At 37.3% G+C, this 15,716-nt stretch overlaps 1 protein-coding gene across 1 annotated transcript in view; it reads left to right on the top strand.

Moving 5' to 3' along the window:
• The window catches only part of Taf15 (TATA-box binding protein associated factor 15), a 32,193-nt gene that overhangs the window by 15,501 nt on the left and 976 nt on the right, over positions 1-15,716 (top strand). The window contains exons 8-15 of the mRNA XM_038325312.2: positions 7,037-7,071; positions 7,673-7,705; positions 9,060-9,169; positions 10,990-11,119; positions 12,657-12,749; positions 14,214-14,295; positions 14,383-14,471; positions 14,596-15,067. Coding sequence (XP_038181240.1) covers positions 7,037-7,071; positions 7,673-7,705; positions 9,060-9,169; positions 10,990-11,119; positions 12,657-12,749; positions 14,214-14,295; positions 14,383-14,471; positions 14,596-15,067 — 1,044 coding nt within the window. The remainder of the gene's footprint in view (positions 1-7,036; positions 7,072-7,672; positions 7,706-9,059; positions 9,170-10,989; positions 11,120-12,656; positions 12,750-14,213; positions 14,296-14,382; positions 14,472-14,595; positions 15,068-15,716) is intronic.

The raw sequence follows: 15,716 nt of genomic DNA, 5'->3' as shown, positions 1-15,716 counted from the left end.
CTATTAATAAGGAAGTTACAATCTAATAGATTACCTATTAAAACTCTGTCTTAATTGAACAGTGGAAACTCACCTTTTTAGGAGGAAGGGAATGGGTAGAGAGCCTATAACATTTTAGTTCGTTAGCGAGCATCCCACAGGTGCTTTCAACCCCACAGGAATTGAATGGGGTTGAATGATTCTTCCCTGCTGAAGGAGAAGGACCTTAAACAGCCTAGGACCCCCCCTCCCTTTTTTTAAAGCAACATAACTTCCTTGACAATATATTTAAGTATAATTTGTAGCTCAGATAGTAATTCATGAGCTAAGTTTTTATTTTTAAATCTCTGTATGTAGAAACTCAGTACAAAGAGCTTGTGTAGAAGCCTTTGTATATGTTAGGTCAAGACGATGCTGATTTTGTTAGAGTGGAGAGTTTTTAGTCTTGACTACTTTCTCTTCTCTTCCCACAGTAAATTAGTCCTCCACATAAAACCTGTTTAGAAATCTCAGTGGCCATTACTCTTTGTATTGAGATGGCAAAGTTTTTTTTTTTTTTTTGGTTTTTGTTTAAAAGCAAGATGCCAGATGTTTTAGGCTTTGCAGCTCTTCAGACTTGCTCTTAGAGCTTTAGAGCACCAAAGGAGGCATAAATTAATGTAAACAAACCAGGCTCTGTTCTAATAAAACTTTATTTATGAATACTGAAATTAGAACTCTGGGCAGGGCATGGTGGTGCACGCCTTTAATCCCAGCACTCGGGAGACAGGCAGATCTCTGTGAGTTCAAGGCTAACTTGGTCTACATAAAGTTCCAGAACTACTGTCTCAAAAAAAGGAAAAAATAAAGGAAAGGTCATATAATTTTTATGTGCTGCAGCATCCTTAAGATGTACTCTCACTTACGCATTAGGGTGCAGCATTATGAATTTGACTATAAATGTCTCCTTTGCTCTTTTTTTAATATATATATATATATATTTATTATGTATACAATATTCTTTCTGCGTGTATGCCTGAAGGCCAGAAGAGGGCACCAGACCTCATTACAGATGGTTGTGAGCCACCATGTGGTTGCTGGGAATTGAACTCAGGACCTTTGGAAGAGCAGGCAATGCTCTTAACCGCTGAGCCATCTCTCCAGCCCCATCCTTCGCTCTTTTTTTAAAGAACACTTAGTTTTGTACTTAAACACCAAAATACACAGGAATTTTAATTAGTCTTCAGCAACCCAATTTGTGTTTCTCATTATCTTAGTCAGTTGAAATTTTTGTCTGGGCGGGTGTAGAAGGGTAGAGGGACGCAACAGTTTGAAGACTACCTGGCATTAATTAGATTATTATCTTTAAAGAAGGGTCATAGTTTGAGGGTGAGATTTAGATAGGCGATAAAGAATGAGATCTTATTCTGTGATTGGTTGACTGGAGGAAGAATTCACACCAAAAAAAGAAGCCATTAATTTAATTTGGAGAGAGATTCGTTCATAGGGACTACAGGAGACAGTCTTTTCATTAACAAGAGCTAGTTTCAGGACAGGCTCTAGAAACTACAGGGAAACCCTGTCTCGAAAAACCAAAAAAAAAAAGTAAAAAGAAAAAAAAAAAAAAAGAAGCAATTGTTGCAAAAAGAGTACTGAATTTCTTGTCCTTTGACATTGACAACTTAGTGGGCTAGAAGCCAGGACTCTTTTCCTTCCTTTCTTTCTTTCTTCCTTCCTTCTTTCCTTCCTTCCTTCCTTTCTTTCTGCATTGATTACTGTCATGCAGAATATCTTTTTTTCATTGTATGTGATCAGGTTAAATGTTTCAGGCTCTTACAGGTAAATTTCAAAATTGTTCTGAAATTTTGAATATTTTCTTCCTTTTGCAAGAGAATTTTAGTTAGCACCCCCAAAAATATGTGTAGCCAAGCACAGTGTCTTTAATCATAGCACGTAGCAGGCAAAGGTAGATGGATCTCTTGAGTTCTGGGACAGCTGGGACTACATGAAGAGACCCTGTCTCAAACAAAATATGTCTATATCCTGAGTTAAAGAAATATATAGCTCTATGGTAAAGCATGGTTAAAAATGTTGGATTCTATCCTGCTGTGGTCGTACATGCCTTTTATCAGAGATAAAAGAGATAGCAGAGATCTCTGAGCACAAGGCCAGCCTAGTCGACAGAGTGAGTTCTAGGATAGCCACACAGAAACCTTGTCTCAAAAAACAAACAAATAAATAAAAGTTGGCTTCTATTCCCAGCACTTGGATGTGATGGAAAGTATATATGGTCTAACTGTAGTCTAGAACAGCACTTCCTCCATAGAAAACTATGTAGGTCATTAATTTGGACTATGTATGTAGTTTTAAATTTTCTAGTAGCTACATTGAAAAGAAAACAGAAAATCCAGATATAGTCTCTTGGGTTCAGTTTCTAGGACTGCAAAAGAAAGAGAAAACTTATATAAATAAAATCAGTGAAATCAGTTTTAATGATATACTTTATTTAACCCAGTACGTCTAAAATAATCCATGTGTAGATAAGCTGTGATGCTAAAACTAGAAATTAATTTCATTTTTGACATTTAGAGCTCATCACATTTTAGTCTACTTACATTTTAAATACTCTTGCAGATATTAACTGTATATTGGACATTGCAGCTCACAAAGAGAGGATTCTTGTCTTTTTGAAGTTAGCCTTTTGCCACACATGTATGACATGAGGGAAAGTCAGAATGATGCGCAAATTGATTGAATCATTCACATAAGATATTGTTGGTTTTTTCTTCCCACTCCCAAAATGTGTATTCTGGTTTTAATAGTATGAAAACTCAAGCACGGTGCAAGGTTTTAAATTCTTTTGTTGCTTTTTAGCTATGCCCTTTTTTTCCTAAGTGAGTTTTCTAATATGAAAGATTCCTGCAGCTGGGTTCATGCCTATGCCCAGCTACTTGGGAGGTAAAGGCAGAAGAATCAGAACTCAAGCTGTACACTTTATAATTTAGCAGTTGTTCTGGGTTCATTTCCTAGTACTGAAAAAGTGGTGATGTGATAGTATTTCTGCATCATCCTGTGACTTCCTAGGAATTTTAGAAACATGAGTTATTGGATTATTTTGTTTCTTTTTTTAAAGTTATAGATTGAGAGCTTAATGTGATGGCTTGTGTTTGTTATCAATCCCAGTACTTGGGAGCATTACCATGAGTTTGAGGCTAGCTAGGACTCCCTTGTTCTAGGCTGACCCAAGTTATATATATATCTGTCTTCAAACAAGAAAAAAAAAAGCCCACAAACCCCTAAAAAAAAAAACTTTCAACGGATTTGATGGCACACACTTTTAATTATAGTACTTGGGAAGAAGAGGCAGGTGGATCACTGTGAGTTCCCAGACCACCTGGTCTACAAAGCAAGTTCCAGGACAGCTCGGCTGTTACACAGAGAAAGCCTGTCTTGGGAAGGGGCGGGGGACCTCAAAAGTTTTCTTCAAAAAAATTTTTTTTAAAACTTTGTTTTAATGTTTGAGTATTCTTCATGCGTGTATGTCTGTATACTGCATGCTTTGCCCATGAAGACCAGAAGAGCACATTAGATCCTCTAGGACTAGAGTTCTAGTGAGCTATGTGGGTGCTGGGAATTGAATATGGATTCTCTGGAAAAGCAGCCAGTGCTCTCAACCACCAAGCCATTTTTCCAGCCCCCAGATTTTCTTTTCTGTTGAATCTTTCTTTTCTAAATATATGAAACCTCCACAGTCTACCCTAGAGTCCTCTTTTCATTATGGTTTTGAATTTGAAAGACCCATCTCTTTGTTTCCTATGTAGTGTACTCTGCCAACTAAGTTGAAGATGCATATGTCTCTTAAATACCTCTACTGCTTTACCTTAAAATGATATTGGGGAATATTCTTTATGTGCACATGTTTGTTTCTATTTCTGGGACTGAAAACAAATTTGTAGCATCTTGACTCAGCTATTGAAATATCTGTCTTGATTTGCTAATGAGACCTTACTATAGAAGAAAGAATTTTGTAACTTAACAGCAAGTTTGAAAGAAACACTTACCATAGGAATATCTTCTTTAGTACTAATGAATATGCATTGTAGTCTGTGTCTCGAGTTAATGACAATAAATTTCCTAATAAAGAGAATGTAATATAATATAAAATTTACTTAATGAGAGAAAATGGTTGAATGTCATTTGGATGTACAGGTGAACGTTAGATCAGTACTTCTCAGATTTAAATATGCATATGAATTACTTGGGGCTCTTAATGCAAATTATCGTTGTATGGAGACTGAGAGCCTGAGTTTTTCTGAGAAGCTTTTAAGCTATGTTTATGCTGTGCTTACCCTTTGAATAGTAAGAATGTAGAACTGAGTTTTGTAAAGAAGGAAACTCAACCTTTATGTTTTTTATATTTTCTTTAGAGGATGCATTTTTAAAATAACTATTTATATTTGTGTAACTATTTGCCATATGGGGTGTCTGTAGACAGAAGAGGGTATTGGATTCTCTGAAGGTAGAGTTATAGGCATTTATATGCAACCGCTGAACATGGGTATGGGGAAACCGAATTTGGCTCTTATGAAAGTATAGCAAGTGATCTTAATCTCTGAGTCATCTCTGTTGTTTTTGTTGTTGCTCAGCCAGGCCACAAAGTGGTACACACCTTTAATCTCAGCACTTGGGAGTCAGAGACAGGCAGATCTCTGACTTTGAGGCCAGCCTGGTTTATAGTGTGAATTCCAGGACAGTCAGGGCTATGTAGAGACCTTGTCTCCAAAACAACCACCACCACCAAAATTGTTCAAAGTTATATTGTTGGCCGGCATGGAAATGAGAGTTTACCTTATATAAAATTGTGTGTTTTCCTTTCACTGTGGGCCAGATCAGCACTTTTGTTGACAACAAAGCAGTTAGGATATATCTTATGAACACATAGCTTCTAGTTTCCTTATAAAAGATTTGCCTTCACTGGGCAGTGATAGTGCACACCTTTAATCCCAGCACTCGTGAGGCAGAGGCAGGCGGATCTCTGTGAGTTCGAGGCCAGCCTGGTCTACAAGAGCTAGTTCCAGAATAGGCTCCAAAGCTACAGAGAAACCTTGTCTCAAAACAAAAAACAAAACAACAAACAAGTCTTGCCTTCATCTTACACACCCTAACTGACCCCCTAAAATGGGTGTGACGGCACACATCTGTAATCCCAGTATTGGGAAGAAGGGGCTTGAAGATTTTAGGGGCTGAGTAGCCAGCCAGTCTAGCTGATCCATAAGCTTCAGGTTGAGTGAAAAAATCCTATCTCAAAATATAAAGTGGAGAACAGTAGGAGACTACTGATAGACATCTGGCTTCCACATGCAGGCACAGCTGTCTATACATACCCATACATTCAGTGGGTAGTCACTCATATTCATATACAAGACAATAGACACCAAACAATTTTTAAGTATTGTGGACTTGATATTTTCAGTAATTCTTCATGTCTGCCATTGGGATTTTGAGGTTCATCTTTGAGGGACCCTTGACTTCTAATGTAATTTCCAAGGGGCTTGGAGTATAGCTTAATGGTGGTAGACCACCTACTTAAGCAAGCATGAGGCTCTGTGTTCAATCCCCGGTACTCCCGGTACTGCAAAAGAAGGGGAATTTTTTTTTTTCAACAATTTAACTTCAGCTTTATTGGGCTCTCATGGAAAATACACTTGAGGAAACAAAAGGATGAATTCAAGGTCATCTTTATCTGCATAGAAAATTCAGGACCATCATTAAGAGCCTGTCTCAAAATGAAAATAACCAGCTCCTCTTTATTACAGAGGTAGCAGTGATATACCTGTCATTTAAAGTATAGGGAAGACTTAGGTACTGTGCTGACATAGTAATTTTAAATACAAAGCTGTGTCTTTTTCAGGTTTTTTTTTTGGGGGGGGGGAGGGAAGGACCTCAGTTTAATACTGTATCCATAGCTTTAAACTAGCCTTATTCTCCTGCTAGAAGGATTTCCTGGGATTTACACAATTTAAAAGCAAGTTAAAACACTTGTGTCTGTACCTAAGTTGATTACAAGGCAAAATATCTTTATGTCAGGCTAATAAAATAGAAGAGAAAGCTTTCTTGTTTAGTCATTGGATGATTCAGAAAAGCCATCTAGAGTTGGGCAATCACTGGAGCAGAAGTTTGTAAGCAGATAGCTTCTAGCATCATAAGATGTTATTTATCAGCACCTATGTTTTAGAAAGATTATCTATTTCAGTCAAGTTTTTTTTTTGTTTTAATTTCTTGATTAGTATGAGCTGCTTAGATTTGTTACATAAAGCTGTGTGTATGAGGACCATTGACTTAACTGATACTGAATTTGCTAAATAAAATCATTCTGTGGGCACCTGCAGTGTTGGAGTATTTGCATTCTTTAGCATATTCTGTTGCTTTGATACTTGTAGCACTTGGCAGCTTGAACCTCTGCTATGATATGAAAAGATCTTATATTGTGGAGATCAGTTTTGAGTTTAGCTGTTTTTTTAGTCCTCATTAATTTTCTTTAAAGTTTCAAATATTTTTCAGATTCATTTTTTGTTTAAATTTATCACTTTAAAGAAGTTCATCTTACAAAACCCATAATTTTATTATCACAGCAGAATTTATACTCAGGATTTTATATTTCCTGTTCTGCTATCAAAGTCTAACTTTGCTTTTTATTCCTCTGGTCTTTTAACTTTTTCCCATATTTCAGACATACCCCATGGGAAAGAATACTTGCTCTAATTTCACATACTTCATGCTGTGCCTTCAGCTTTTTAAGTTAATGGTTTGAGTAGTAACCTTTTGGCTTGGGGTTGGGAAGTTTTTTGTTTTTAACATAAAAAGTATAATAAATGTAAAAAAACAACTTGTAGAAATAAATCCTTGAGAAAACACTTAGATTGAGTCATTGAACTCTGAAATGGAATTTACTGGAAAGTTAGTGGTGCTACTATTTTCCTAGGCACTCTACTTGTGACAGTTAAGTGTAGATTGAGCCCAGGGCTCAGCACATTAGAGACTTAAGGAAGAAATCATTTCTTCAATTTTTCCTCTGCAGTGGTGGTGACCGCGGTGGCTTCAAAAATTTTGGTGGTAAGTGCTGAGTATCCCAAAATGTTTCAGTGGAAATGCTATATAAATCTAAAAGCCACCAATATCCCACAGATGCAGTCTAAGCCCTTTCTTACAATGTTGAGGCTGGTGTGTTGTGTGCATTACAAAATACTCTGTATACACGTTTATATCAAAGTAAATACTAAAAGCCAAAACTGATCTCAAATAGTCCAATGGGTTTTCTACACAGTGAATTTGCATGAAAGAGTCTGACCAATGAATAAATATTTCACTGGGTTGTGACAATAGGGTTTTTTTCTTTTATAAAGGTAGCTGACATGGTGTTTTAAAATTATTAGGGTTTTTAATCAGCATTGGCAATCAATCAGTGTTTGACAAAAGTGATGCTAGAATAATAACAAAAGTGGTGGGTGCCGTCTTGGACAAGTTTAAAGAAATGTTGACATTCGTCTTTGATTACTTACACTTTTAATAATAAAAATTTATGTAGTTATTTTATAAATCTGTGATGGTTGACTTTCAAGGATTTGGAAGTATTGATTTTACACGCTTGGTATCACCGTCTTCCTTTTAATTCCAAGTGGGTTGCCTTACAGCCTTTTCTTTTCTTCTCTGTTAGGTCACAGGGATTATGGATCCAGACCAGATGCTGGTAAGAGTCTTGATACTTTTGTTTTACAGTTACAAAATATCAGTTTTCTAAAGAGGAATATGTGTTGTAGGAGTAAATACTAAAGGGAAGTTTAATTTAATTTAATTTAATTTAATGGTGCTGGCAGTTCTGGGCAGTTTGACTTTTTTTTTTTAAATACCAAAATTAAAAATTCAGGGGTCTGATTAGAAAATGTGCTAGTGAAATCGCTGTTTGTCCTTTCCTGTATTACACTTTTTCTTATTTGAACAAACATTCGAATTTTGCTATCTTAGCAGCATAGAGGTTTAAAAAAAAGATATGTGTTTAAAAAACTCTCAGCCAGGCAGTATTGGTGCATGCTTTTAATACCAGCTTTCAGGGGGAGGGGCAGCCAGTCTTTTGAGCCTGAAACCAGCCTGGTCTACAAAGCAAGTTCCAGAATAACCAGGGCTACACAGAGAAACCCTGTCTTGAAAAACCAAAAAATAAAAAATAAATAATAATAAAATAAAGCTCTTACATTAGATTGGTACTTTTAATAGACATAAGAAATTAAAGTTTATGCATATGAGAATTGTCTTTCTCTGGGTGGAAGGCACTAATTTTATGTGGCTTTTCAATTTTAGATGAATCCAAGACTGTAGATTTGCTTTTGGACCCTTTTTAAAGTTATGGTTTAGAGGTTAAAATCTATTTCAATAAAAAATATTTAATATATATTGAAATCAGAACTTTTGTTTTTATTAAGATGCCAAAGTATTCTATATGGATGGCAATTTCTGAATTATCCCTTGATGGACTGAATTTTTATACAACTTTCTTACTTTGTTGTACTAATCCAAAAGTGTGCGTGTAAGGTAAGGTGTGTGTACCAGGTGCTCTTACCTTCTGATATATACAAGGCTTTTTGCAGTGAATGGGAACCCAGCATTCTGCTTGGTTGGCTCGCTTGAGAGTCAAGTATCCAATTTGGGGGAATTTTGTACTAGAAAGCCTTTTTTAAAAAAGCATTGGGTAGTCAGTTGTATGACTATATACAATTGAAAGTTCTTCAGAGAAAGTTATGCTAGTTAGCTTTCTTCATCTCTTCATGAGCTTTAGTCCTGGTTCTGAAGAGTGATACTTTTAACCTCTCCCTTAATTGGTTTATGTATTTCAGAGTGTAACCTGCATCTTATCTAAAGTTGTATTGTAATTTATGGTCTTCTATAAACTGAATACTTTGCATGTTTATATAAGATTTTATATTGGTTTTTCTATTTGGGGCTTAGAAGCAATCCAATACTAGTCAATAAATGGTTTTGATTACTGAGCAGGAGTAGTAAAACCAAGTAATATGTACATGAAATTGATCATAATTTTTTTCCCTTAGATTCAGAGTCTGATAATTCAGATAACAACACAATCTTTGTGCAAGGACTTGGGGAGGGTGTCTCTACAGATCAAGTGGGAGAGTTCTTTAAGCAAATAGGAATTATCAAGGTAAGTAAAAAGTGTCACGTTGAAGATTTCATAATTGTTAATATTGTAATTAAGATACATGCATTACATTGTGAGTCTGTATAATACTGTAGTGAGCATTATTAAATCCTGTAATGCTTGTGCTCTCCCATGTCAATAGGCCTGTGTGTCTTCTTTAGGTTTCTATTGCTGTGATAGACTATTCTGACCAAAAGAATCTTGGAGAGGAAAGGGCTTATTTTACTTGGCTTATCACAATCCATTTTTGAGGGAAGTCAGGCAAGGAGCTGAAATGGAAACCAAGGAGGAACACTACTTGCTTGCTCCATGGTTTGTTTGTTCATCCTGCTTTCTTATATCACCCAGGACCACCTGCTCAGAGGTACAACACCTCCAGTGGCTGACCCTCCCACAGCAGTCAACCAATCTGTTGGAAACATTTTCTCAATTGCAGTTCCTATTCCCAGATGACTTTAGAGTCAAGTTTACCCCCCTCAAAAACGAAACAAAACAATAAAACCTAAGGAGCACACTAAGTACATTTTATTTTATTTCTTGTTCATGTTTATCTTTCTGCCTGTGCTTAAGCTTCATTCCTAGATTCTGAAATGCCAATATATGCTTTAGAACAGGACTAAGTAGGTATTACTTGTTTGATGTTTTTGCATTCATTGTTCCTTGTTTTGGTTGTTAGTGAAATTACTCATGTTAGTGAAATTACTCATTTTTTCCCTTGTTGAGTAATTGCTGGAGCTTTTTTGTTTGCTTGTGTTTTTAATTTATACATGAAACACACAAGTTCAGAGCTTTTCTTCGTTCTTTTGAGATACAGCCTGGACTAGCCTCAAACTCACATTCTGTCTGCCTCAGCCTCCTGAGTACTGGGGTTAGAGGGGCAAGACACCATAGCTGGCCACACATTTTTAATAAAGTAGAACTCTGTCTTCTACCCTGTCCCAGCCAATACCCACTGTATTCCTTAATAATAATGTATTGATTTTTATTAAAAGATTTTTTCCTGGCCTTTAAATATTTTACAAAACATTTTTAATGAAACATCTGCATTTGGTTTTTATGGGTTTAAATAAATTGCACAGAAATAGCATACTATTCTTTTAGAGTTTTTTTGCCTTTGGGGTAGTTGGTTCTTTTATTTTTTGTTGTTGGGTTGTTGTTTTTTTGGTTTTTGTTTTGTTTTTTGCTGGTGCAAAACCTCACATTTGCTAACCCTTGCAAGATTTTTTTTTTTTTTTAAAGTTCTGGCTATTGTGGAACTCATTGGGTAGACAAACCAAGCTAGCCTCAAAACTCTTAAGCTCTGCCTCCAAAGTACTGGGATTGAAGTCATGTGCCACCATGTCTGGCTCCTTACAAGATTTTTAAAGTTTGTTTTTCACTTACTCTTGCCTGGAAAGTTTTCATTAACCACACCTAGAGATAACTTTTATTTTTATAGTAAGCATATAATATTTTATAGTGTGAATATGTGGATTCCTTTTTAAAAAATCTTTACCTGGGGCTGGAGAGATGGCTTGGCTGTGAAGAGCATGTACTATTCTTCCATAGGATCTGAGTTTAGTTTTGAACACTCTTTGTTGGGCTGCTTACCCACTACAGTAGTTTTCAGCTACAGGGAACCTGACGGTTCTGGTTTCTAAAGGGACTTGAACCCTTGTGCACACCACATACATACATATATATATATATATATATATATATATATATATAGACAAATAATTAAAAATAATAAATCTTCAAAAAAAATCTTGACCTGAATGATACATGATCACTTACTTATTCCTGAAATACAACACCAATTTGGTCATTTTTTTTTCCCTTAGACTAACAAAAAGACTGGAAAACCAATGATAAATCTTTACACAGACAAAGACACAGGAAAGCCAAAAGGGGAAGCAACAGTATCATTTGATGACCCTCCATCTGCTAAGGCGGCCATTGATTGGTTTGATGGTATGCTTCATTCCTATATTTAAAATTATGTATGTGTTTGGGTGTTTTGCCTGCATGGATGTATGTGCATACAGACCCTTTGGAGGCCAAAAAAGTATATCACATCCCCTGGAAATGGAGGTATAGATGGTTGTGAGCTGCCATGTGGGTGCTGGGAATTGAACTAGGGCCCAGTGCTTGGAACTGCTGAATATTTCTCTACTTCCATTCATATACTTCAGAAGTTTTTCTTTCTAATCTGAAAGTCAAAACATGTTCTTTGAGATAATGGCAATTGTTTAATAGCAATCAAGAATACAAACTGGTGCTTTTATGTGTGTGTAGAATGTGATTAACTCTGTCATTGCTTGTTAGAGTGTTTTTTTAATCTTACCTTCCAAAATAGTGCCACAAGCTGAGGACTAAATATTTAAACATGACCCTGTTGTAGACAATTTTACATTTACATCTGAACCCCAACTTTCCTTCTCTCCCCCCAGTTTGTTTATTCTAAATTATGAGCATACTAGGAACCCCATATTCAAGAATATGTGTGGGTGGGCAGTGGTGGTGCATGCCTTCAATAACAACACTTGGGAGGCAGAGGCAGGTGGGTCTCTGTGAGTTCAAGGCCAGCCTGGTTTACAGAGCGAGTTCCAGGATAGGCTCCAAAGCTATAGAGAAACCCTGTCTCAAAAAATAAAAAACAAAACAAATCAAGGATATGTGTGGATATATAGTTAACTACATGTGTATACACATGCACATACACCAATTCCCTTTAAGAAGTAAATGGTGGGGGGAAAAAGTGGTGACACAGTTGACAGTACTGCAAATTAGATCTTTATATAAAATATAAAGTCAGAATTAGGAATATAGGTCAGTGGTATGTAGAGTGTTTGTATTAGGCCTTGGTTTCAGTTCTTAACACTGGAAAACTTTCGCCTTCATTTATTCTTAAAAATGTTAGGTGATGGGCTGGAGAGATGGCTCAGAGGTTAAGAGCACTGCCTGCTCTTCCAAAGGTCCTGAGTTCAATTCCCAGCAACCACATGGTGGCTCACAACCATCTGTAATGGGGTCTGGTGCCCTCTTCTGGCCTGCAGGCATACACACAAACAGAATATTGTATACATAATAAATAAATAAATAAATAAATAAATAAATATTAAAAAAATGTTAGGTGATTCTCTTTGTCTTTAAGCTTAGTAAGAAATAACTGTCTCCCCATGGAAGGTCTGTTCTGTTGAGTAGATTATGGGTTATATTCTAGCGCTATTGAAACACAGAGCACTAGTATGTTTGAGTTTCTGTAGGGATGTGTTTATTATTTTTCTGAAACTGAAATAGCCAAGACAATCTTACTGTTTTGTCAGGAGGTAATGTGACATTGTATGATATCTCTCCTCTTCACTTCCCTCCTTTTCTTCTTGGTCTTACTGTCTATCTGAAGCTGGAATCTCAAAATCTCAGTGATCTTCTTGCCTCGGCCTCCAGAGTGTTGAGATTATAGGTATGTACCACCTTGTTCAGCCTCAGAACTGTTTTTTCTTCTTAGGAAAAGAATTTCATGGAAACATCATAAAAGTGTCGTTTGCCACCAGAAGGCCTGAATTCATGAGAGGTGGTGGAAGTGGAGGTGGACGACGAGGTAGGATATTTACAGTGTTTCCCAGCACTATTTAAATAAATAAGAAGGTTCAAGAGCTATACATAGCAGTTTGAATTTGTGTCTGTTCTGTCCTTGCTTGCATAAAATTGCTTGTTAGCCTTTTTTATTTTAAAAAATTTTGTGTTTTATGTACATAAGTGTTCTATCTGCATGTACACCTGCATGTCAGAAGAGGGCATCAGATCCCATTAATGATGGTTATAAGCTACCATATGATTGCTGGGAATTGAACTCAGGGTCTTTGGAAAAGCAGCCAGTGCTCTTCTGAGCCATCTCTCCAAACCCATAAATTTTATTACTACTTTTTTTTATATTTTGGTTTTTCAAGACAGGGTTTCTTTGTGTAGCCTGGGTATCCTGGAACTTGCTCTGTAGAACAGGCTGGCCTCAAACTCAGAGATCACCTGCTCCCTGCTAGTATTAAAGGTATGTATCACCACTACACCCCCACACACACACAGAGAGAGAGAGAGAGAGACGTACAGCTTTTGGCTTTTGCATGAGTGGTTTGCTTGTTTGTACTCGAGTTACAGATGGTTGTGAGCCACCATATTGGGTACTACAAAAGCTAGTGCTTTTAACCACTGAGGCATCAGTCTCCCGCCTTTCATCCTAAAATGAGGATGTTCCAGTAGTTAAGAAAGTGGTAGGAAAGGTTGTAGAAATGTCTTTGCAGTGTTCTGCAGCAGTAGTAAAGGAGCTTTGGAATAACTGTTTAAATGAAACCTACTTAGGTAGTTCGTCTAACTTTTTAAAAGCATTTATTTCTGTTGGTACATGCATGCTTTGGTGCACAAACTCAGTGTTTTAGGCTTAGAAAAAGTAATTTGCCTGCTGAGTCTCACTGCCAGAGCTGACCCAAAGTTTTAAGTTTCCCAGTGCAGCTTCTTGATTTTTTTTTTTAAATGGGTCCTTTTGGGCTAGAGAGATGGCTCAGTGGTTAAGAGCACTGGCTGCTCTTCCAGAGGTCCTGAGTTCAATTCTCAGCAACTGCATGGTGGCTCACATCCATCTGTAATGAGATCTGGTGCCCTCTTCTGGCCTGCAGGCACACATGGAAGGAATGTTGTATGTATAATAAATAAATCTTTTAAAAAATAAAATAAAAATGGGTCCATTTTCTCAACTTTGGAATTTACTACTTAATTTTAATTTTTATGACTGAGATTCTTAAACTATATCAACTATTATGAAAAGCATACTTTGAAGGGTTTTTACTATAGTATTTATATTGTAATGTCTTCCAGGTCTATTCTTAATGTTTGTTGTATTTTTAAGTGAAACCTCTATGTCTTGCTGTAATGGAAATTAATTTTGAAGTTGTCTGTCCAGGTATTAATGGACACTTTATTCTTTTATTTCTTTCATCTTTTGTTATGCCTGTATATTGTTAATGTCTGTTGCTGAATTTTCACTTCTATCTTATCTCTCCCCCTTCCCTAGGCCGTGGAGGATATAGAGGCCGTGGAGGTTTTCAGGGTCGAGGTGGAGACCCCAAGAATGGGGACTGGGTTTGCCCTAATCCGTAAGTATGTCATTTACTTTGGTGGGTGTAGAGATAGAGTTGGAGGGTTTATTGGAGACTTAGGAACATTTTATTTCCCTCCTTCAGGTCATGTGGAAATATGAACTTTGCTCGAAGGAATTCCTGCAATCAGTGCAATGAGCCTAGACCAGAGGACTCTCGTCAGTCAGGGGGAGGTAGGCAACTCTTTGTTGAGTTAGTCCTTTAACAGCATGTGTAAGTTGTTTGTCTTCTAACTAGCACTGGGGAGACTTTGTATTATTAATACTGGCCTTATTGGTTTATAATTTTACCTTGCAGATTTCCGGGGGAGAGGCTACGGTGGAGAAAGGGGCTACAGAGGTCGTGGGGGCAGAGGTGGAGACCGAGGTGGCTACGGTGGAGACAGAAGTGGGGGTGGTTATGGTGGAGACAGAAGTGGGGGTGGTTATGGTGGAGACAGAAGTGGGGGTGGCTATGGTGGGGACAGAGGAGGTGGCTACGGTGGAGACCGAGGGGGTGGCTATGGAGGAGACCGAGGAGGCTATGGGGGTGATCGAGGCGGATACGGGGGTGATCGAGGCGGATACGGGGGTGATCGAGGCGGATATGGGGGTGATCGAGGAGGCTATGGAGGAGACCGAAGCCGGGGAGGCTATGGAGGAGACCGTGGTGGTGGAGGTGGTGGCAGCAGTGGCGCCTACGGTGGAGACCGAAGTGGAGGCTACGGTGGAGACCGAGGTGGGGGTTATGGAGGAGACCGAGGAGGCTATGGAGGCAAAATGGGAGGAAGGTGAGTGAGTACTCAGGTATACTTGTGAACTCTTGTGTCTCACTGCTTCTAGGTTTTAGGGTTCAAGCCATTTTTTGTTTTGTTTTGTTTTCTTTAATTCCAATTGATAATCTTTCAGAAAAATGTTTAGTTCTGTGTTTAATAAGTTCAAATTTTGGTTTTATTTTGCAAATTAATAAGTCTTTGGCTTAAGAAAATTGGGGTAAAGAGATAACTTGATAATATTTAAATTAAGAGTATCTTGGAGGATTTTCAAACCTTGCACTTGTTCCTTACTCAAGTTCCTCTATTTGCTGGAGGTAGTATAAGCTAGTGAGAATTAGCATAGTATTTACATGTTGTAGTGTCAAACTGCTGTGCCTCTGTTCCACATCTTAATGTGATTGTAGGCAAGTTCTGTTACCCTTTAGAGCATCAATAGCCTCATCTGTACAGTGGAACAAATAATACCTACTTTGTAGAGTTTTAAGAGATTGTAACATTTGCTTGCCCATAGAAAGCATTGTATAATTGTTAGGTATTACTTATAGCTTAAATTATCACAAACTTTGGTGTGTCCAATACTGTAGTGTCTTTATACAACTTTAGTTCTGGTCCTTCTGTCAGTCTCCTAACAGAGTCAGATATTTAGTAACTTTTCTGAGATTAC

Source organism: Arvicola amphibius, chromosome 4, assembly GCF_903992535.2.
Source record: "Arvicola amphibius chromosome 4, mArvAmp1.2, whole genome shotgun sequence".
In the NCBI taxonomy this organism is placed as follows: domain Eukaryota; kingdom Metazoa; phylum Chordata; class Mammalia; order Rodentia; family Cricetidae; genus Arvicola; species Arvicola amphibius.
This window is presented reverse-complemented; position numbering and strand designations above follow the sequence as displayed.